Raw genomic sequence first — 24453 nt, forward strand, 5'->3', positions numbered from 1 at the left:
CTCCCCTCTCTCTCTCGCTCTTTCCTCTCCCTTTCCTCTTGCTCTCTCTCTCCCACAAACACACAGCTTGACTAGATATGCTTTTAAAAAGTAATGAAACATATACAGGGTATTTTAAACACAGGAAGCAATCACCTCAGCATATCACTCATTCACTTTAGCCATTAAAGAGAGAGAGAGAGAGAGAGAGAGAGCGAGAGAGGGACAGACGGTCGGAGGGTGGGAGTAGGGTGGGAGGGAGGGAGGGAGGATGGTTAAGGGCTGCAGTCCTAACACACACGAGGCCACAGTGCCCCCTGTTGGTGTCCTGTAGAACAGTCTGCCCTCAACCTCCCACACGCGTGTGTGTGTCAGAGCGTGTGTGTGTCAGAGCTGTGTGTGTGTCAGAGCGTGTGTGTCAGAGCGTGTGTGTGTGTCAGAGCGTGTGTGTGTCAGAGCGTGTGTGTGTCAGAGCGTGTGTGTGTGTATTGTTGCAAGGTTGCTGAAGGTTAAACTTTGTCTCAGCCCCTGACCCACTCTACTGGCACTGTGACATTATCATGACTACAGGCTGGTGGTGATTATGGGATGTTCATGATCTCACCCTTCACTTCGCCTTCATCACTGGAATTCATCCTCCATGACATCATTCAAAGGGCCAGCCAGTCAGTCAAGCACAACCATGCAGTAGGTAGAATGTGTGTGTGTGTGGTGTGTCTGTCAGAGGGTAGGTGCTAAGAGTTTCTTCAACAGCTTTGGTAGCTAGTGACAGCATGTACCACGGGGTTGTGTTGTCCCTATTAGTGTTATCAGACGTGGGGTGTGTGTGTGTGTACGTGTGTGTGTGGTATGACTGTCTAGGACAATGGCTTGGATTACCATCTCTCCTCTTTCTCCGCCCGCTGGCGCCGCCCCCTCTCGCCTCCGCCGTCGCTCCGCCCCCCTCTCTCCGCCCCCGCGCGCCGCCTCCCTCTCTCCTCTCCCTCTCTCTCCCCTCTCTCCTCCCCCTCTCTCCTCCTCCCTCTCTCCTCCTCCCTCTCTCCTCCTCCCTCTCTCCTCTCCCCTCTCTCCTCCTCCCTCTCTCCTCCCCCTCTCTCCTCCCCTCTCTCCTCCTCCCTCTCTCCTCCCCCTCTCTCCTCCTCCTCTCTCCTCCCCCTCTCTCCTCCCCCTCTCTCCTCCTCCCTCTCTCCTCCCCCTCTCTCCTCCCCCTCTCTCCTCCCCCCTCTCTCCTCCTCCCTCTCTCCTCCCCCTCTCTCCTCCCCCCTCTCTCCTCCTCCCTCTCTCCTCCTCCCCTCTCTCCTCCCCCTCTCTTCCTCCTCCCTCTCTCCTCCCCCTCTCTCCTCCCCCTCTCTCCTCTCCCTCTCTCCTCCTCCCTCTCTCCTCCCCCTCTCTCCTCCTCCCTCTCTCCTCCCCCTCTCTCCTCCTCCCTCTCTCCTCCCCCTCTCTCCTCCCCCTCTCTCCTCCCCTCTCTCCTCCCCCCTTCTCTCCTCCCCCCTCTCTCCTCTACCTCTCTCCTCCCCCCTCTCTCCTCCCTCTCTCCTCCTCCCTCTCTCCTCCCCCTCTCTCCTCCTCCCTCTCTCCTCTCCCTCTCTCCTCCTCCCTCTCTCCTCCCCCTCTCTCCTCCCCCTCTCTCCTCCTCCCTCTCTCTCCTCTCCTCTCTCCTCCCCCTCTCTCCTCCTCCCTCTCTCCTCCTCTCTCCTCCCCTCTCTCCTCCTCCCTCTCTCCTCCTCCTCTGTCCTCCTCCCTCTCTCGTCCCCCTCTCTCCTCTCCCTCTCTCCTCTCCCTCTGTCCTCCTCCCTCTCTCCTCCCCCTCTCTCCTCCTCCCTCTCTCCTCCTCCCTCTGTCCTCCTCCCTCTCTCGTCCCCCCTCTCTCCTCTCCCTCTCCTCCTCCTCGCCTCTCCTCCTCCTCCCTCTCTCCTCCTCCCTCTCTCCTCCTCCCTCTGTCCTCCTCCCTCTCTCGTCCCCCTCTCTCTCTCTCTCTGAGAAATATCCCACTCCAAACCAGCAACTCCTTCCTAACCCTAACTCCCATCGGAATCTTCCCAGATTATTCAGGATTTCCCAGATTTTCAATTTCTGCATCACTCTCACACACACACACACACATCTCAGTGCAGAGCACGTACATACAGTAAGCATTCACACACACACACACACTGCTGTGCCATCTTAATTGGAAATTCCACCTCCACACTAGGCAATGTTGAGGATCTTCCTGAATTAATGAGGAATAAATAAATACATTTGTGAAGCAGAACCACCCTCCATCTCTCCCAGGGGAGAGACGAGGAGTCCAGGCTGATGAGGGAGTCCTGGTGCAGGGGAAAGGCTCGGCTCAGCGCCCTCACCAGCCCCTTACTCATTTGGGATGGAGATTCAATGAAGTCCTGTCCAAGCTAATCATGCCCAAATAGTATTTGTGTGAGTGTGTACTAAATCGGGTTAAATCACTTTTTCAAGCCCTGCATCCCTCCCACTTGTGAGGAGCTTCCTGTTGTTGTGAAGGCTTTCTGCTTGTTTCCTGAGAAGCAGTGATGATGTAAAGCAGGTGTGTGTTTGCACAGCACTGCAGCCTCTCGGCCTCACAGACACAAACACACTGATTAGTATACTGTACATGCATGACTGTGTGTTTGTTTGTTTGTGTGTGTGAGAAAGCATGTGTGTGTGTGTGAGCGTGTGCGAGTGTGTGTAACTCACTCGGGCCAGCAGACTGAGAGGGTCCAGGCCTGGTGGGAGAGGAGATGTCGCTTCCTGTGAGAGGGCCGGTACTTCCTGTTGGAGGTAGAGCTGAAGCACGGAGCCCAGCTGAGTCAGACCCTCCCTCTTCTCCTCACTCATCACGCCGAGGTCTGCAGAAAACACACACACAGTGTTCAAAATGATCAAATGAATAAGAACAGACGGCGAATCGGAGTCTAACAGCACAGCATGCACACACACATATTCTAATACACACACACACTCTAGTACACACACACATTGACACACATTCACTCTAATACACACACACACACTCTCTTTCTGTAACCCACACACACACACACACAGACCCACGTGTTTCATGTTCCTCTAATGAATACAGCTCCTCTGAGGAACCAGGAGACGGGTCCAGCTACACAGGAGACACAACCACAGGAGAACAGAGTTAACACTGTGACGAGGACAGCCATCAGGACGTGTGGTGCGTTCCGGAGCCTTCCGCACCAGCCTGAAGATGATCCTGGCAGCCAGCCGGACAGAATCAGACGGCATTCTGGGAAGGAGGGAGCGGAGGGAGCTGCATTCTCGCTTGTGCTCTGGCCAGGCTCTTCTCTGAGAGGGGCAGGAAGAACCGTATCAAACTATGATATCGAATAAAACACAAGGTCAAAAGTGCCATGACAATTCGAGGGGTTGTAGTGTTTGTGAGTGATGTGGAAAGCAAGTGTGTAGACACACACATGCAGACACACATGCACATACACACACACACCGGGTTCTGTAGACGTACCTGGCAGGCGGTGTGTGACAGTAGCGTGTGCAGACCGACACTGAGAACACCTGAGGAGAGACTCACACCTGCAGGACAGAAACCAGGATCAGCACACTCACAGGCCGGGTGTCTGTCTGTCTGTCTGTCTGTGTGTCTGTCTGTCTGTGTCTGAAACCAGGATCAGCACACTCACAGGCCGGGTGTCTGTCTGTCTGTCTGTCTGTGTGTCTGTCTGTCTGTGTCTGAAACCAGGATCAGCACACTCACAGGCCGGGTGTCTGTCTGTCTGTCTGTCTGTGTGTCTGTCTGTCTGTGTCTGAAACCAGGATCAGCACACTCACAGGCCGGGTGTGTGTGTCTGTGTGTCTGTGTTTATGTCTGGGAACTTGGAGCCCATTTCCTATAATCTTTATGTTTTCCAGAACTCCTGTTTCCAGTATTGTGTATGTAGTATGTGTGTGTGTAGTATGTGTGTGTGTGTGTAGTATGTGTGTGTTTGTGTAGTATGTGTCATATTGAGAGGCATTGCAGATCTCTGAATGTCTTGGTCAGATATTCATGGTTCACATCCTCATGACAGACTAATACACTGCCCAGTGTTCCTGCTATATCTACGACCCCCCAGAGACCCCCCCCAGAGACCCCCCCAGAGACCCCCCCAGAGACGCAAAGTGTGTGTGTGTGCAGCGACATGGGATCCTTGGAGAGGGTGTTAAGTGTGTTATGATTCAAGCTGAGTGGAGACACACAGAGTGCAAGGGCCCACGCATACTAGGGCTCTCATGTAGCCTGAGGAAGACTAAGTGGAGTTCTGACTGTGTGTGTGTGTGTGTGTGTGTGTGTGTGTGTGTGAGAGAGAACTTTGTCACAAGCATTGAGACGTTGCATCTTCCTGGGGTATATACTTAAAGATTAGACAAGATTGATTTATTATTTCACACACACACCTGCTTCTTCTCAACCTGATAACATGGAACATGTGACTGTTGGTCAAATCTCTCTCGATTTGTCTCAGTGTCTGAATCTTACAGCTGTTTTTGGCTCGACACCTCCTCCCCCTACCACACAAAGAAACACACAACATTGTGTGAAGATAAGTGAAGTAACTACAAATGGAACTTGTCAAATGTCTGAACTTAGGACAGGCAGAGCACTAGACCAGACACACACATTTCCAGACAGTCTAATCCAAACCAAGCTGTTTATCTGAAGCCTCTCCAGATCTGTGTGTCAGTGACATGACTCTCAGGGCCTCCTAATGGCCAATCACGATAAGAGGCTGTCTGATTGGCCCTCCAGATAGACATGAAGCAGCTAAGTAGAGCCTTCTATCAACAAAGAAAACAAACAGGGTGTAGAGGGTGTAAGTACAGGCAAAGACACACCCACTGGGGACATGGGAAGTATGCCAGTCACTGTGGGAAGGTTAGAAATTAGGCCTTCTAGAATATGTGAAAACAGAGATGGGACATTCTAGAACACGTTGAAGCAGATGGGACGTTCTGGAACACACAGGAACAGCGATGGGACATTCTAGAACACGCTGACAGACATTAGGCCACAAGTCATCAGATCTACCAGTCCTATGAGGCCGCCAACAAGATGTTAATGTGGTTGAGCGATTTCTACTGTGCCTGCATGTGTACTTCCACAGTTATGAATATGGAATATGTTATTCATGTTATTAATAAGGCTGATGTTTAGAGGGCCCGTACAGATGGCTGGATAAACCATTTAATAAGTAATAACAGCTGTTCATTGGTTAAATCGTCTATATGTCAGTTAAGACGTGAGAGATGGAGAAATGTACACATCATCAAGTTAAACATACTAGTCTCATGGACGAATCGAACACTGGAATGGAACAGGAAGAAGTCCTCCATGTATTAATATGGGATGGATTAGTTAATGACTCTTACAGCTTGATAGCGTCTCCTAATATCAACACTGATTCACCGTGTGTCCAAAGAGATAAGCTACACGAGCTGACATTCCCAGGAAGTTTCCTCTGCTATCGCTCCAGTATGAAACGGCTTCGTCACGGACTTTCATCTTGGGCCGATTAGAATGGCAGAGAGAGAAGGATTGTATCCGAGTGGCGGGTCACTTCCTGTTCAGATAGAAACAATCTAGAACTCAGATGGGACCTGTGGAAGCGTGTTGGTGGTGTCAGACTTCACCACATTTTCACCGTTTACAGCCTGCTGGCCTGGAACCTGAACCATGAGCATGGTGTTTATCGATTGTGTGTGTGTGTGTGTGTGTGTGTGTGTGTGTGTGTGTGTGTGTGTGTGCGTGTGTGTGTGTGCGTGTTTACTACCCTGCTAGTGTTGATGTTCTGCTTTGGAGAGTACTGGGAGCCAGGAGGGGTGCTCATGAATACATCACACACACACACACATCTCAGGAATATATGTAGAGGGGGATTATTCAGAACCCCAGTCAGTAACACTGAATTAAAATTGCAGCTCCCTCTCCGCCTCTATTGAACATCTTCATATCAATTACCACTGCAGGCTTACAAAGAACTGGGAAAGTGTGTGCGTGTGTGTATATGTGTGTGCGTGTGTGTAACAGAGAGAGACGTGTGTGTAGGTTTGGGTTGGTTAACCAGTCTCTATACTCTGTGTAGTAATTAATGACCTGAGCTTGTGTGCTCATGCTTGTGTGTGTTTAGGTAATTAATTTCCGCAGCCTGATGTGTGTGTGTGTGTGTGCGCGTGTGTGATTAGAGGGGTCCTCTTCTCTGAGCTGTCCTGTTGTGCCTGACTGCTTTTCTCATTTCCGAGCGTGGCGTATAGCTCACTTTAATATGACATGCCTGTGTGTGTGTATGTGTACAGTTTTGAGCTGCATGTCTGATTGAACCAAGGCCTGGTTTAACCCTTGACCCTGAGTCAGCCATCTTGGAGACAGAACGGGGGTGGTGGGGTGGGGTGGGGTCAGTAACTTGAGCCACTCCAATCACTCCAGACCAGGAAGTGACAACAGATCCTGTCAGTTTGAGTCTGCCTTAACTTTGTATACGAGCTCAGCTGTGTCTTTGAAGGAGCGGTGTGAGTTCATGCTAGTGTAGCGCACACACGCACACACACACACACACACGCACATACACACGCACACACACACAATGCTATTTGCAAACAGCAATACATTTAAGTGAGGCATTGTCTCTGAATGTGTGTGTGTGCGTATTTGTGTGAGGCGGTTTGTGTGTGTCTGCATATTTACCCAAGGACAGATGTTTAGAATGTTTTTGCTGCAGCCGAGAGAAAAAAACAATGATTGGAGGGAGGGAGGGAGGGAGGGAGGGAGGGAGGGAGGGAGGGAGGGAGGGAGGGAGGGAGGGAGGGAGGGAGGGAGGGAGGGAGGGAGGGAGGGAGGGAGGGAGGGAGGGAGGGAGGGAGGGAGGGAGGGAGGGGAGATGGATGAGAGAGGGAGGGAAGAGAGAGAAAGCAGAGGAATAGAGAAAGGTAGGAGGGAGGGAGACAGAGAGGGAGGGAGACAGAGAGGGAGGGAGACAGAGAGGGAGGGAGACAGAGAGGGAGGGAGACAGAGAGCAGGGTAGAAGCAGGAAGGGTGGGGAATGCTGACTAGTCTTTGAACTCATTCCCTGCTCTCATCTGTCTCTCTGCTATGGAGCTCTCCTGTGAACACTGCATGTTTCCTGTCTTATCTAAAGTAGGTATTTGTATGCTTCACGACTGAATGGTTCCGGACTTTTCATCCCATCTCATATATGTGTGTGTGTGTGTGTGTAATTGAAAGGGGGGGGAGCTGTGTTGGGATTTAGCATGCTGAGAGGAACTAAGCAAATACAGTGAGCTTTCTAAGATGGGTAACTGAATGCCAGTCAAACACTGTCTGTCTGGTTCTACTCCATCTCCCTTCCTCCACTATCATCTATCTACCCATGCTCCCCCCCCCATTCTCTGAGTGTGACTGTACAGCTGATAATCACATGTGTACCTATGGCTAGTAGTGGCTCTTTACCAGTGTGAGAGAGTGTGTTTGTATGTGCTTGTGTACATTCAGGTATTTCTAAACCCGGAGATCTCATTAAGAACAAACAAGCCAGTCAGGCACCAGGCCAGACTAACCCACCCTCCAGCTGTCCAACACTCTCCATCACACACACACACACACACACACACCCTCCCAACAAGAGGGGACACTTTCCATCCTGTGTGTGTGTTTGTGTGTGTGTGTGTAGCCCCAAGTCTTAAAGCTGTTTTAGCAACACTAACATCGGTGTGAGGGGTGCAGCATGTTAAATCAATAACATAACTGATCCTCACCCTGGTCTCTCTGCCTCATGGACAGAAGGACCCAGACTGCTTATACCACACCATCACACACACACCATCACCATCACACACCATCACCCACACACACACCATCACACACCATCACCCACACACACACCATCACACACCATCACACACACACCATCACACACCATCACCCACACACACACCATCACACACCATCACACACACACCATCACACACCATCACACACACACACACACGCCATCACACACACACCAACACACACCATCACACACCATCACACACACACCATCACACACACGCCATCACACACACACACCATCACACACCATCACCCCCACACACACACACACCATCACCCACACACACACCATCACACACACACCATCACACACCATCACACACACACACACACACACCATCACACACCATCACACACACACCATCACACACACCATCACACACACACACCATCACACACCATCACCCCCACACACACACACACACACACCATCACCCCCACACACACACACACACCATCACCCTCACACACACACACACACCATCACACACCATCACACGCACACACACACACCATCACACACACACGCCCTGATTCCTTATTGATTCCTCACATCACCGTCTTAGCAAGAGCAGTGCCTGTCTGAGGTTAATCTGAGGGGAGTTGAATATGTTTTTGAAGTATTGAATAAACGTCAAGCTACGTCTGTGATCCTGGCATGTGTGTGTGTGTGTCCAAGTGTTCCATCGACAGGGACCGTGCATGGAGGGCCACAGGCTCTTGGACCGCAGTGGTGTCAGTTGTATACTAATCTCTCTGAACCACCTCAGTCCAGCCCCTCCAGAACATAGCAGTACCATGGTGGAGGATCATGGTCAGGACCTGCACCACGACCACTAGCGTTTATCCTGACTAGAACCTACAGTGCTGCCACAGACCCCATCCTGTAGCAACCTGCAGCCAGACACCTTGGTGCATTAGATTAGTGTCACCAGTCACTCCCGCTGTAATAAGACCTATGGCGACAGAAGAGGCTGAGGGGAGCAGCACGGAGCACAATGAAGACATCCATCAGCCTGCTTTGGACCAGCACTTTGGTCTGATCCCCCCACACACACCCACACACTGAAGAGACCAATATAGCATGGTAGCTTGAGGCCAAACTTGTCTAACTTGTCTAAATCTAATGTAGGACCTGCCAACATGAAATGGGGGGTCTCTTATTAAAAGCCCAGACTTGTCACTAATATGAAGGGTTGTGGGAGAGGGGGAAGATTTGTGAAGCGTTTCCACAGCCTTTCACCGGCCCGGGCACAGACAGGAGCAGCACAGTGCCGTATATCTGCTCAACACACGACGGGGCTGTAAATTTGGATTCAGGCCTGAAAAACCAGACTGCGCCCATATAGTCTCTAGTCTCTTCTCCCTCCCTCCCCTCTTCTCCATCTCTCATTCCCTCTCTTCCCCTCACCTTTTCTGCCTGTGGCCTCAATTATTCCTCTTTCTTTCCCACCCTCTGGCTTTTTCTCCCCCTCAAACTCACTCACTCTCACTCTCTGTGTCACACTCACACACACACACAAGATGATGTCATGTTGAGCGGATCAGCTAGGAGTTTAGACTAAGCTTTTTTTGTTTCGGTTGTCAAACACTTCCGCTCCATGATCCATCCTGAGTGTGTGTGTGTGTGTATAACCACTTTACTGTCGGGTCAGTGGACTCACAGTTCCGGATGTGTACACACACTTACTGGTTCAGCAACTAAAAACATATCGCAGGCTTGAGTGTGTGTGTGTGTATGTGTATGTGTGTGTGTGTGTGTGCGGTGGGGCTCAGGGTTTTGAGGTCTGATTGCCCTCTGTAACAACATTATTTCCCCTAAAACAACTGCGGAGAGTACATAGGCCCTCAGCATGCACACAAGCACACACACACACACAAACTAAGCCCATTCAGAGGGGTGAGCAGACATGCCATTCATGAAAAAAATAATCATCTACAACAATACCCACCATAAAAACATAACCCAAATTGAGCAGAGCCCAGGGGCTGGAACAAGACACCCATGGTGACTCACTCAGGGCCAGGATCCACAGTAAGAACTCCCAAGAGACTGGGACATGAACAACCTTCTCCAGGCCTGGCTTCATGGACCGCTCCGCTTCCTACTGTACCAATTACACTCCACTAACCGCACAATCCCAGCCCCGTAGGGAGATGTTGTGAGACAAGACGGACTGATGTGGACTATATATGGGTCATATGGACTGTTTTATCTAGACTGTTTCTCTGCGCTGCTGTGGAAGCGTGTTTGGCAGAAGGAAAGGGCATCAGAGGAAAGGATGGAATGTTTAGAAGATGGGCAGGTCAGGGGTAGAAGCATTTGAATATGGATCGAGAGGTTTCAAGTTCAAATACACTCCTGTGTGTGGCGTTGGATGAAAGCATCTGAACATGTTAATGAATGAATGCACCGACACTGTTGACATGGAAATAATGGAGTTGAAAATCCACTTATTTTCTTCATGGGCACACAGCACACCAAAGTCTCAATCATGAATAATTAATCTAAGTAATTAGGAGATTTAGTTTGATTTGCAATAAATTCGAAGTATGCACGATGCTTCAGTCACCACCCACAGAAGTGTAAGAACCTTCAGAGAGGGTCGGGGCGACGGGACCATGGTGGTTAGAGGACGGATCAGCACTGCCGCCAAGCGGCCGGATCACAGTATTGCAAGAACGCAACGGCATGGTCTGGCCAAGAATAATGGTGTTAAATTGCTATGACTCGTTTTCAATCCCAGTGCTTTTGATTTCGCATGAACGCGCTGCTGTTGATTATAAAATATCCACACTAACTGTATTACCGTTCAAAAGTGATACACATGACACACTAGTCTAAAGACTAAAATCTTATGTCCGTTTTGAGCAATGCTAACGAATGCCAGGCTGAATGTTTCGTTTGACCGTGGTTTAATGTTGTATCCTTACCTTGAGAAGCAGTTGTGGCATATCTTTCTAGCGGACTTATTTGACACACAAGATGCAAGCGGCTGAGCCGAGCAGATAAGCTCTCCTGCAAGAATCTTCTGTGTTGCCCGGATACCGTTCCCTTTCCCTGGACTAACACATCGTTCTATTTTGGGATTCATGATCGACATCCTTCTACCAGCAAAAGAGACTGATACCAGCAACGTTAAGGTTCAAGAAACGCTTGACACACGTGAAACCGCGAAAACTGTTTACATCCGTAGTCAACGTCATGTGTTGTCATTACGTCAGGCGTACGCTACGACGTTCCGTTCATTTTTGACCGACATGATCCGACACATAGGGAGGAATAATAGCCTAATTCTACATTAGTAAGATTAACTACGTTTAACTAACTGACTAAAGATTAACTACTGTAGGTAGGATGACCTCATCCAGTAGGTATAAAAAGAAGAAAATTCAAATGAAGACCAAAATCAAAATGTCAATTTCTTCAGCAGTTTTTAACTCTGTTTATATGCACGAGATACCGGTATATAAACTCATTATTAAAAAAAAACAATAACCAGTCGGTCTTTAGTTTCCAACAATGACATTTACCCACAGGTCAACAGGAAGAAACATACAGCTGTGTCAAGTCATCAAGACAAGTCTGGTTGCCAGGTTACACGTCAACCTCGACTTCTATATTACAAACATTATGTAGTCGTCTTCCTCATCACATACATAACCTAAAAGCTACGTAAATAACTCGGTGTCTTATGAAATTTTCTATACCTAAAAGTTGTGCTGAATAAAACGTCACCTTATTCAAAGGCATCATCTTTTAAGTACAACTGATTTACAAAACCATCTGCGTTACCCACATCAACGGAAAACAAGAACATAAAAAGGTACATGCACAATTTTTTGATCTGTTGTTAATTCTTTTTACTTAGCGGGCAAAACAGATATTACATTAAAATCAGAGAAAAAAATAAGCAACATTAAGACAAAAGAGTGCCTGAGCCAGCCAGAGCACTCGTGCAAATACAAATAAAGAAGGAAGGATAGCCTAATCTCAATACTGCATAGTGGTGTCTTCCTCTCTCCTTCTTCTTGCCTCCTACTTAATCTTTCACCCATAAAGAACAACAAGGACTACAAAGATGGACTCCATCAGTAACAGTTGTTGAGAAAGCGCCTGGAAATGAACCATTGAAAACAGGATGAGTTCTGAGACCAGTGCAACAAGGAATGGGCACGGAAGGAGGAGATGAAGGGAACCACGTTAGACTATTGAGATGCACCCCTGGAGACTCCAGCCTACTCTGGTCACCTCTGAGAGCGACACAAAGAGCGACAGTGCTCCAGATTTTCAGATAACGATCAGTTATGTTGTCTTCTGAATCGGTATGCGTAAGGACTATGGAGAACAAAAAAAGCCTACAGTGACAAAAACGAAACACAAAAAATACGATATAAAATTAACACCTTTTAAACATGAAGACAGAACTAATCAATGATGATGATCAATCAGTGGTCGTAAGAGGTAATGCAGAGACTGAGTTTAAGATATGAACCATCGTCACACAAGAAAGGGTACCCTTGAGTTCAGATACGAACATACTGAAGGAAATACAATTCTCAGACAAATTAACGTTATTCTAGTACCAGACACGCTTTAAAAAGCCACCACCACCATAATCATCATCATCATCCTCACTGCCACCACCATCCTTGTCATAGTCCTCATTATTATAACAGCCATCCTCTTCATTATCATGGTCAAAATAAGACTTGAGAAAAATTGTTGGAAGCTACTAGAATTACCATCACCATCATCCTCGCCTTCCCCCTCCACCCCCCGCATGAGATGCCAGTGGTGCTGACAAGCTGCTGGGTGACCTGGGGCTCGTACCGTACGCATCCACAGGTAGCAACGCTGACCCGGAACCAGCGCATCCACGTCTGTGCCTTCCCTGCCCACTGGTGAGTGGCAGGCCTGACTGGTCCTAGACCAGCACTCCTGCTGTGAGATGCTTCGGTCCAGGTCTCCTCTAACCTGTGGGACTGAGACCTTCTCCCAACACAAACATTACACATCCCGACACAAATATTACACATCCAAACACAAACATTACACATTCCGACACAAACATTCCACATCCCGACACAAACATTCCACACATGCATATTGCTCTCTGTCCTAGGGCCTGTACAGAATAAGCCTAGCTTTCTGTCTGGGAGAGTAATTGACATAAACCTGGATTATTCTGTTAACTCGCTTCACGGAACAGGCATCTGGTCTCGTTTCGTTGCATAAGCTCTGTGGGGGGTACAACCCTGTGGACGACACCAGGATGGACGAGAACATTCCAGAACGGATGATGTCAAAGTGGATGACAACAGGGTGAATGCTACACCACCCTGAACTTCCCAGGAAAGCTGGCGGTCACATATAGCAATGCGTTTTGTTTTCTTGTACATTTTGCTTCCTCAGCAAGGTGCCACGTTGGCGTAGGAACGCTCTGCACCCCAAAACAAAACAAACAGTTGATCCTTTGTTGCCTGGCGACGGCTCATGATTAAAGACACCTGCAAGGGTCTGAGTGCAGTGGGACCACTAATGCCCAACACCTCACTGGTCCTCACTGAGGACTAACACAGAAGAATAAAATATTTAGTTTAAAACAAAGTATCATCCATAAACGGTTTAAGACATGATTTCATTATATTCTATAAGCATAGATAGTTGCTTGATATTCGAGGTTCAAAAGGATAGTGTTTTTAAAAAGGTGGCTTTAAAAAAAATAACGGCTTCAAAATGTCTCGAGTGGATCAGCCTGAAAGAGAAGACGTGTCACTTCCTGTTGCATCATTCTGATCCATAGTCCAAGTGAAGGAGATGAGCCCAGTCTAGTGGGCTGACCCAGGGTCAGTAGAGTGTAGTCAGCCTGTTGGGGTCCAGCTTGGGAGCTGAACCAGGGTCAGTTCTAGCTGACAGTCTACGTCAGTGGAGTGTTTCATAGTGTGGCTCAAGCCTCATACGGAGGCTTGAGCCTCACACACACACGAGCATACACACACACACACACACACCTCCAATGCCAGCTTGCCTGCTTACACACACACAGTGTTTGGAAGTTCAATCGTGAGACCTATTTTTCAAATCTCCCTCCCCCTCACTCCCTCCCCCTCCCTTCCTCCTCTATGACCCCAGGGTCAGCCAGTGTCGGATCTCCCTCCCCCTCACTCCCTCCCCCTCCCTTCCTCCTCTATGACCCCCAGGGTCAGCCAGTGTCGGATCTCCCTCCCCCTCACTCCCTCCCCCCTCCCTTCCTCCTCTATGACCCCAGGGTCAGCCAGTGTCGGATCTCCCTCCCCCTCACTCCCTCCCCCTCCCTTCCTCCTCTATGACCCCAGGGTCAGCCAGTGTCGGATCTCCCTCCCCCTCACTCCCTCCCCCTCCCTTCCTCCTCTATGACCCCAGGGTCAGCCAGTGTCGGATCTCCCTCCCCCTCACTCCCTCCCCCTCCCTTCCTCCTCTATGACCCCAGGGTCAGCCAGTGTCGGATCTGATCCATCCCACGATGCATCTGGTCCAGGTAGAAGTCGGCGTTGCGGGAGAAGTCCCTGCAGAGGGGGGAATGGGCGTCGCCCAGTGCGCAGTAGAGGGCGGTGCCTCCCACGCTGATCACCACGGTAACCAGACACAGCAAGAAGAGCAGCAGGCAGGAGTCCCCGCCCGTCATGTCTGAGAGAGAGAGAGAGAGAGAGAGAGAGAGAGAGAGAGAGAGAGAGAGAGAGAGAGAGAGAGAGAGAGAGAGAGAGAGAGAGAGAGAGAAAGAGGGAGGGGGAGGGGGAGAGAGAGAGACACAGAGAGAGAGATAGAGAGAGAGATAGAGAGAGAGAGAGAGAGAGGGGGAGAGGGAGGGAGGGAGAATAAAGTAGGGAGCAAGCAAAAGGTTCTATTAAATGACATCATTTCACTGTCACATAAAATACAAATGCGTTTGGTTAGTGTTTTAAAACGAATCTACACACACACACACACACACACACACTTACCCTGGTCATAGCCATCATCAGGCACCTTGAAGCGGACCCTTCGCTTGGCAGGGGGTTTGTGAGTGGGAGGGGCAGAGCTGGAGGCCACAGACACATCTTCCACACAAGTACTCCTCCTCTTCAGGATGGACACCAGGCCTGGGGCAGGTGCACTCTGGAAGCACACACACACACACACACACACACACACACACACACACACACACACAACTGATTAGACAGAACCTAGCTTGGTTCACAGAAAGGCCCACATGCAATGGCAGAACCTGGCCAGCAGGGGTCACTGTGTCTCCAACTAGATGGTGACAAAGCTGTCCATCAGGGAAACCAGAGAAGGACAGTAGATAAAGTGCAGGATGGAGTGATGGGGGGGATGGAGGAGACGATAAAGAGCTTTTTAATTATCCATCCAGCCTCCAGGAAGGCCTCATGACATCAAGGAAGAGGGAAGGAGAGACTTAGAAAAAGAAAGAAAAAGGGAGAGGAGAAGGAGAGAAAAACAGAGGGAGAAATAGCAAGAGAGAGGGCGAGAGAGAAAGAAAGAATGAGAGAGAGAGAAAGTGAACATGTGCACCTAGTTCCTGTCTCCATGGCCTCCTGGCTCGTCTCCAGGGCAGGAAGTATTTCCATATTTGGTAACGAGCCCCTAATGAGGGCCGAGTCTGCCTCACTTTTTAGACACTGACTCTCCTCCTCTCCGCTCATCCCCTCGCTCTGCCCTCTCCTCCTCTCCGCTCATCCCCTCGCTCTGCCCTCTCCTCCTCTCCACTTATCTCTTCGCTCTGCCCTCTCCTCCTCTCCAGTAATACCTTCTTTCTCTCTGCCCCCACTACACTCTCTTCCTCTCACTCTCTTTTCTTCAGTTTTTTCGTTTCTCTCTCTCCTTTTTTAAAGGTTCTCTTTGACCAGAGCCTTCCCTGGACCAGATTCGGGGAGAGGGCGAGAGATAGAATTAAACTCAAGCTTGTGCTGAGTATTGATTTGGCAGTGAGGTTCGGGATAAGGTGACGTTTAGAGAGGTCACGAATGAGTTTGTGGTTGTGTGTGTGTCTGTTTATGCTACGTGATACAGAATAAGCATGACTATGAACAGCCTGTCCAGTCCTTAACCCACTTATAACTGTCTCAAATCTCACCAAAACATGACACGCGCACATACTGACCTCTTCGACTGTGATGCATTTGGCCAGATCATCTAGAGAAGCTGCTCCTACAGTGGTCGTCATCCTCTCCACCCCCATCAAGCCATCCTGCAGACGCCATTCCTGCTCCGTATGCTGGGCCTCCTCGCGGAGCTGGGCCTCCTGGCGGAGGTGGGCCTCCTGGTGGAGGTGGGCCTCCTGGTGGAGGTGGGCCTCCGGGTGCAGCTCCACCACCATGCCTTCCTGTGGATGAGCCTTTAGAGGCAACGACGTATCAGTCTCCTCCTGCTCCTCCTCCTCGTTAAATTCCAAGGCCTCCTCTGCCTCCTCGGCATCCTCCACCTCCTCAGGGTCAGACCGGCTCATTTCCTTGTCCTCTGGGGGATTCGGTCTGCCCCCCTCCGCAGTGGTTTGTTCCATCTCTGATCTGCGTTCTTCAGGACACTCGGCAGGGGGCCTGTCAATTAACTTATCTCCATGAAAACCACTGGTGGCCTCTAAGTAATGGCAAGTCTCTGTCCCGCCCCCTGCCGATTTGTCATTGGAGCAGAGGGTGTCTGCCAAGGCTGTAGACGATATTATTGGTTGAGCATCCTGAGAGTCCCTTTGCACTTCCTCCATCCCCTGTAGACTCTCAGCCAGCCAGTCTGGAAGCAGAAAGACTCAAAGAAGTTAAGTCAAATTAAGAACATAGATCTGATAAGAACACTAATTCAGTTACAGACAAGAAGACCAGCTAGTTTGTGCGTGTGTGTGGTGTATGTCTGGCCTTTGAAAGTGAAACCAGGATATGCAATGCCCTGTTTGTGTTTTCAGAGGTAACACATACCCGTGGGTCCTTGTGTGTGTGTGTGTGTTCTGGTAACTCACACCTTTAGTTCTCTTGAGCTCCCCTTAGGTTCATCAATAACTAACAACATCTAGGCCTAGAGACCTCCCCAACACACACACACTCACACACACACTCACACACACACTCACCTGAGCTACATGTAGTCAAGCTGGAACCTGCAGTCTCCTCTTCACACCTTGGGGTCTTCAACAGAGAGTCTGCAGATGCATGCTGCGCACACACACGCAAAACAACTGAATTATTATAACTGCTGTGTACAAACATGCACAAACACAAATTTGTATTCTCTGACACACACAAATACCAGGGCACCATACCTCTCCTGCTTCCGTGCTGGGTCTGTGATTAGAAAGAGAGAGAGAGAAAGATAGAAAGATTGAAGTAAAGATAGAGATAGAGGGAAAGAGAGAGCAAGAGAGTCAAGGGAGGTCAGAGAGAGAAGAAAGACAGAGAGAGTCAGTCCCAGTAGGTATCTCCTTGGTGACTGGAGTTCTGAGAGTTGAGGTGTCCTTACTCATCTCAAGGAGGCTAAATTTAGCAACATGCCAGTCTCCCTCGCCAATTATGTGTGTATGAGTGTGTGCGTACTTGTGCGTGTGTGTGCGTGAGTGTGCGTGTTGATGAAACCATAGCAGTTCACCAGCTCAAATGACATAAAGTGCAACAGCAGCAAATGGCCATATGTTTTAACCATCACCAGTTACACGATGGTTGCCACGCACTAAATATGAGAGTTTACGTTGGGGTGTGAAATTTGTTTGTCAGGAAATGCACACACGCCAAAACCGTTATGACACACACAAACACAAACACACACACACACACACACACAAACACAAACACACACACAAACACACACACACACACACACACACACACACACACACACACACACACACACACACACACACACACACACACACACACACACTGACCGCTGGTGTGTGCTGCAGACGTGCGCTAGTCTCCCCAGCTGCCTGGTCTCCAGGTCTGTGTTGCAGCTCTTCCTGCCTTGTCTCTCTGAAACAGGGAAGGTCAAAGGTCAAACAGTGAGCATGTCACTTTCAGCAAACGTTTACATTTTCTTTACTGATTTAACTCAAACAAAAAGCACACAGGTGTATATATGCCTGTATGTGTGTGAGTGCATGTGTGTGTGTAAGAGTGTGTGTGTGTAAGAGTGTGTGTAACGCCATAGCACAGTGTGTGTGGGGGGGGGTGTTACTGCATGGGTGAGTGTTAATGTATGTATGTGCGTGACTGCAGTTGTACGAGTGTGTGTGTGTGTGTTACCCCACTGCTCCTGCAGAGTAGAGAGGTTGGCCAGTAGTCTCTGATGGTACAGTCTCTCCAGCTGTACACACCACACTGCCCTCTCAACTGGCACGCCAGGGGTTAAGGCCAACTCAGAACACATACGTACACACACACACACTCACTCACTCACTCACTCACTCACTCGGAGGATAGGATGAGGGAGTAGGAGAGAAGTTGGTGGAGGAGAGAGAGAGGATTAAAATAGAGGGAGAGGAATACAGAGAGAGGCCGAAAAAATGATCAAAGAGAGAGATCAGCATGCAGCGTGGCTCATGTTTATGCATGTCAGGAGACAATCCCTCCATAGACTCTCTCCCCTCCTCTCTCTCTCTCTCTCTCTCTCTCTCTCTCCTTCCCCTCCTCTCTCCCTCCCCGTCCTCTCTGAAAGCAGCTGCACAAGCATGCTGGGAGTCAGGAGCAGGGTGTTGACCAGCCCAGGGCCATTCCAGTATCACCTCACCCATGGTATCAACCTGCATGGTCATGACCACACACGCATCCACATTCAGACACACACCCCCTTACTCGTGTACACAGCCACATACACACAGGAAAAGAGAGGGATTGATAAGGATACAGTCTTCCTGAAGGACGAAGGCCTCAGCTATCTGCAGGGAAGGAGAGGAGGAGGGATCAACAAGCATAAACAAGTAAACAAACCAAAACAACAGGTGTTCACACGACAAGCAGCAGTGAGGCAGAGGAGACTCCAGACACACCCCGGCCAGCCAACTGTAAAACAGGAATGATTGACAAGGCTCGGAACAACATCTGACAGGTTAAAGTTCTCCTAGCTAGCACAGCAAACACCACAGAGAGGGGGGGGGGGAGATAGTGTGAGAGAGAGAAGAGAGACAGTAAGAGAGATAGCATGTGAGAGAGAGAGACAAAGAGAGACACAGAGAGAGAGACAGTAAGGGAGAGAGAGATCTGCTGACAGTGCCAAGTTCTCCAAGTTTCCCCACACATCCACCTGTAGAGTGGAGCAGTACACCCCCTGCCACATACACAGACAGATAAACAGACAGACAGACAGACAGAGAGACAGACAGATAAACAGACAGATAAACAGACAGACAGACAGAGAGAGAGTGAGACAGAGAGACAGAGAGACATAAGGGCATGCCGGCAGAGAGACAGGCTACCTCTCCAGTGACTTGTCTTCCCAAGTTAACGTAACAGAAAGAGAGAGACAGAGACAGAGAACAGGGACGTGTGCCCACCGTGAGTGAGAGAGAAAGTGAGGAACAGTGAGTGAGTCAGAGAGAGGGACAGAGAGAGGGGGGGGGGCTGCTCGCTCTGATGAAGTAAGAAGGCGGTAACAACCCACTGACCTTTCTGTCCCCCTCTCTCTCTTTCTCTTCCTCCCTCCCTCTCTGCCATAAATCTACATAAATGTGAATTGTGGCTCAATTCACGACACAGTTCTGCACTGTGTGGTGGGGAAGAGTGAAAGCGTAGAGAGAGAGCGAAAGAGAGAGAGAGAAGGGTGGTGGGAGGACAGCGTCAGGAAAAAGAAAAGAGGCTTTAACAGTTCTGCCTCAGTGTGTATAAGCTGCCTTTAATCACTATAAACTCTGTATAAAGTTCCCCCACATAACAACCAGTCACCAACCACCTACAACTAGCTCATTCTTTACCTCACTCTCTCTCTCTCTCTCTCTCTCTCCACCCCCACCCCTCCCCTCTCCTTATGTATGTGTGTGTCTCCCTCTTACATGTTTGGTTAACAGATGACCTTGAAGTGTGTGTGGGTGTGTGTGTGTCTGTGTGTCTGTATGCGTTTGTGTCAGTTCCAGGTGTGTTAGTTCTTCAGCAGTTAGCCCATCTGTCTTGTAGACATTCTAATCAAGATGACAGACTTTCTGTCACACCTTGTCACATGTCCTTTCATGCAACAGTGGGTGTGTGTCATCTCAGACACAAACACACAAACACAGAAAATATGTGGTAGATGCTGTGGATCACCTGGTGCAGGTACTGGGGCAGGTGTGTGTCATCTCCACGTTCCCCAAGATCCTGCAGACAAGCCAGGAGGGCAGGAGTAGGAATGGGTTCTGTGGTGCAGCTGGTCCCCACGATGGAGATGATGGGTCCTGTGGCGCGGCTGCTCCCCACAGTGGAGGTGATGAGTCCTGTGATGGTGCTGATGGGTCCTACGGTGCAGCACGGTTCCACGATGGAAGTTATGGGTCCCAAGGCAGAGGTGACGGGTCCCACGGTGGAGGTGATGGGTCCAGCAGTGCAGGCGGGTTCTAAGGTGCGGATTCCAGATCCAGCAGAGCAGGTGAGGAGTCCTGAGTGTGAGGCGTCACTTTGGGGGAGCTCTGCTCGAGTTGTGGTGAGGGGGCTGATGGGATCTGTAGTTTCTGGAGAAACAGAGGCGTGGAACTCTACCAGACTGCCTACAGTTTGAACAAGTGAGAAAAAGAAAAAGAGACTTAGACAACATCAACAAGTACAAAAATCTTTATGAAGAAAATAAAGTTACGGCATGTGCTGCCAGCAAAACCACCGGCACTGTGATGTGTGTGTGTGTGTGTGTGTGGAGCCCACAGGAGCAGAAGGAGTCAGGCCACACCCTCCTAACCAACAGATCCTTTATTGTGTTTCCAGAGAAATTTCATTTTGTGCCCACTGCTGGTGATGACGCAGCTCAGTAATGAGCCACAACACTCCACTCGGCTCAGACAGTCAAGTAGCTCAACACACACACACACACTCACACACACGCCGCCTCTCCGCTACATTAGCTTTTAGCTAGGAGGCTAACCAGAGACGCTGTGACAGACAGATGACAACACGGCTAGCGGCGGTGAGCTAACAGACTCTAAGTGGATGCTGTCAGAATGACTCAGCTAACACGCTAACACGCTAACAGGCCGTTCAGCCTCCAGGCTCCTCAGCGGAGGCTGGACAAGGTGGAGCGACAGAGTGGGGTCACTCACAGGGTCACCGTCGCTCCTCACGCCTCCTCCTCCGCCTCCTGCCTTTCACTTTCTCTCCTCCTTTAGCCACCACACGCTCTTTCTCTTCTTCCACTCCCCTTCCTCTCTCCCCCTCTCATTGGTCATAGTTCACGTGGTCCCTCTGACATCATTCAGTCTAATCTGGTCCACTAACCGTTTAACACACAGACACACACACACGGGGTAATTCCAGACAGTTGGGTAACCTAAGGTAATACAGTTACAAGCAAAGATTAGCCAGGCTGACCCTGGTCTGGCATTAGCTACTTAATGCCAATGTCCCTCCCCCTCTGCTTGAGCAATGACATTGTGCGTGTTTGTGTTGTGTGTGTGTGTGTGTGTGTGTGTGTGTGTGTGTGTGTGCGTGTGCGTGCATGAATGTGTGTGTGTGCGTGTTTTTACCTGTGTCTGAGAATGAGGAGTCTGTCATCGGAGTGTCAGGTGATTGGCCACGAGTCACACTGCTACTCTCTGACTCCTCCCCCTCTTCTTCCTCCTCCAACGTCACATGATCCACGTCCTCATCCTCGTTGTTGTTGAGGGAGTCCTGCTGAAACACCTCTCCTCCACCCCCTCCTCCCCCCCTCCTGCTCCTGCTGCTCTCCTCATCTTCTTCTGACGGGCTCCGGTCAGGTGACCGTCCATCTGGGTCATGTGACAGATTGTTCTGGAGGTCGACCCGTGGAAGACCCCCAGACACCAGAGGCCCCTCCCTTTCACACTGACCTGACACACACACAAAGATTGCACAACATTTGTACCCATGGTGACAGATTTCCAAGCTAGCATAACAACTCCATTTCGACCACAACTATAAAGTACTGTCTTAGGCTACTACATTTTAGTGGTCACGGAGTCGAGGAATAGTCTGTATTTACAAGCCACATTGCAAAGTATCTCAGACATGAACAAAAATACTAAACCATCCTAGGCCCTAAAGTAGACTTCTATCATAGACCTTAATGCTCATAAACAGTCATCAATAAAAAGTTAGATAAATGATAAACAAACTAATTAATGATACCAACCATCATCCATGAGTCTCCAACACTTCAATCTGTACGCATGAAGATTGGCTCCTCCCCAACTTCTACTAGCCCCGCCCCTTCAGAGCCCTGCTGCAGGGAGAATGAGAGAGAGCTATCAAGCAAGAACGAGCCAGAAAAAGAGAGAGAGCGAGAACGTGAGAGCAAGAAAGTGACTAAACGAGTCTGGTGTCATTCCTGTGCAACCTTTTATGCAACATGAAAAAGGTTAAGTCGATTCAGCAGAAGACCCAACCTAACAACACACACACACACACACACAATGAATATCTGCTGTCAAACATCTTAAACGTTAGATCAACACAAAGGCATACGAAAGGTTGCGTGTTGTCACACGTGTTGGACCAGATAACCGTTTTGTGTAGGTCTCAGATTAGAGGCTTGAGGCAGTCGATCAGTTAGCACTACACGCACTATGATGTCCAGCATGATAACACATACTTTACTCCACGCTTTACTACACAGTAGTACTTTACTACTCACAAAGGAAAGCAGCTTTCTGTATACACACACATATACACATCTATCTGGCGCAATTCCGCCTACTAATCTAGGGTTTTATCACTTGGGCCTTACGGTAATACACAATTCCTCCAGGACTCTATCCCACATAGAGAAGGAAAAGAGAGAGAGAGAGACCAAGAGAGAGTGCTAGAAAGAGAGAGAGAAAAGGAAAAGAGAGAGAGAAAAGGAAAAGAGAAAGAGAGAGACCGAGAGAGAAAAGGAAAAGAGAGAGAGAGAGACCGAGAGAGAGACCGAGAGAGATAGCTAGAGAGAGAGAGAGAGAGAAAAGGAAAAGAGAGAGAGACAGAGACAGAGAGAGAGAGAGAGAGAGAGAGAGAGAGAGAGAGAGAGAGAGAGAGAGAGAGCAGCTGTGGCTTATGCAACCTTGCTTTCTAAATTACAGGTGTTATTGGGACTTCATTTCCCCAGAGTGTGTGCGTATACATGGTGTGTATGTGTGGTGTGTGTTCATGTGTGTGTGTAACCAGGCGTGGTGGAGGCAGATGAGCTTAGTTGTGTCATGCCTAACCTCTCAGACCCACCGTGTGTGTGTGTGTGTGTGTGTGTGTGTGTGTGTGTGTGTGTGTGTGTGTGTGTGTGTGTGTGTGTGTGCGTGTGTGTGTGCGTGACAGAGTGTGAAGGAGACAGAGAGGGAGACCGAGAGAGACAGAGAGGGAGACAGAAAGAGAGACAGAGAGGGAGACAGAAAGAGAGACAGAGAGGGAGACAGAAAGAGAGACAGAGAGGGAGACAGAAAGAGAGACAGAGAGGGAGACAGAAAGAGAGACAGAGGGAGACAGAAAGAGAGACAGAGGGAGAAAGAGTTAATCCAACATCTTGGAACTGGATGGCACAGGGCTGGACAATGTCCCTCTCTACCTCCTCCAACCTCCCTTTTCTGGCCTCTTTCGCCAACTCTCCCCTTCCTCCTCCATCCCTCACCCACCCTCTTTGTCTCTGCCTATCTTCTACAAGGGGGGTCCATGAATAATGAAAGACAGGAACACACACACACATCTTGGAAGATACAAGAGTTGGAAGTCTGCAACACACACCTAAGTATTGGATCTTTAAAAACCAAGCCAGAGTGGATTTGGCAAAATTCACACACATCTGAAACAAGTGACAGTAAATCCAGCTATACAAGATTAATCATATACAACTAGCTGTCCTGGGGAAATTAAAGACGATTAAAGTGCGGCTCTCAAGTCATGACTGTTTGGTCCAGAAAATAAAGGTCCGATTTTAGAATAGGTCTGCTTTAGCTTTAACTTTGTCATTGTAAAAGTACTCCACCTTGCTTAGTACAAGCCTCCTCAATCGTGTTTGCCTGATCTTTTCGGTCTATTCAAAGCTAACATGCTAGCTAGCTAGCAGTATACGGGGAACTTATCAGATCAGATGCCACCCTATGAGAGCCATATATGTGATGGCTATCCTGCAATCGTAGCATACAGTTAAAGGTATATATTTGCTGTTAGTCAGCTACCAGTGCTGATGTTTTTAACCAGCAAACTCATTTACATACAGTAAATGCGCGTTAGCTAGCTTACTGGCTATCCAACACATCTGGATGCCAGTCTTAAGCTAGCAGGCATTGTGAATGTTGGTTAATGTCATAGTTGTATGCCGTTGACTAAGCCAAATGAAGAACAATTATTTATAGTTACTCACCAGTAATAGTAAACCAGTTCGTAGGTTATGCTCGAATCGCAGAGATGCACTGCTGGGTACGGACCACAGCTAGCTGCCTGGCTACCTATAGAATAATGTTTTGCAGGTCGGTCTTTTTTACCCATACCTTGGCTCT

General features: G+C 49.2%; 2 protein-coding genes across 4 annotated transcripts; both read right to left on the bottom strand.

Annotated features, from left to right (window-relative positions):
- Positions 1 to 2172: 2172 nt before the first annotated feature.
- On the bottom strand, positions 2173 to 11091 carry smyd3 (SET and MYND domain containing 3). The gene is made up of 7 exons (XM_047031318.1): positions 11065 to 11091; positions 10763 to 10907; positions 3473 to 3540; positions 3187 to 3294; positions 3037 to 3094; positions 2600 to 2831; positions 2173 to 2194 (listed from the first exon to the last, which is right to left on the bottom strand). The coding sequence occupies exons 1-7, from the start codon at positions 11089 to 11091 to the stop codon at positions 2173 to 2175; spliced, it is 660 nt and encodes a 219-aa protein (XP_046887274.1).
- A 2993-nt stretch (positions 11092 to 14084) lies between these two features.
- On the bottom strand, positions 14085 to 24442 carry cnsta (consortin, connexin sorting protein a). 3 transcript variants are annotated; one of them, XM_047031055.1, is made up of 12 exons: positions 24318 to 24442; positions 22122 to 22208; positions 21496 to 21819; positions 20093 to 20529; positions 18702 to 18732; positions 18101 to 18187; positions 17743 to 17827; positions 17125 to 17146; positions 16936 to 17017; positions 15976 to 16601; positions 14813 to 14966; positions 14085 to 14498 (listed from the first exon to the last, which is right to left on the bottom strand). In XM_047031055.1, the coding sequence occupies exons 2-12, from the start codon at positions 22129 to 22131 to the stop codon at positions 14290 to 14292; spliced, it is 2067 nt and encodes a 688-aa protein (XP_046887011.1). In that variant the 5' UTR covers positions 22132 to 22208; positions 24318 to 24442; the 3' UTR covers positions 14085 to 14289. The 3 variants fall into 3 exon arrangements, with proteins under 3 accessions (XP_046887011.1, XP_046887008.1, XP_046887010.1); XM_047031052.1 differs by having other exon boundaries at positions 22122 to 22211; XM_047031054.1 differs by having other exon boundaries at positions 22122 to 22233.
- Positions 24443 to 24453: the final 11 nt, after the last annotated feature.

The sequence above is a fragment of the Hypomesus transpacificus genome, chromosome 12 (genome assembly GCF_021917145.1).
Source record: "Hypomesus transpacificus isolate Combined female chromosome 12, fHypTra1, whole genome shotgun sequence".
NCBI lineage: Eukaryota > Metazoa > Chordata > Actinopteri > Osmeriformes > Osmeridae > Hypomesus > Hypomesus transpacificus.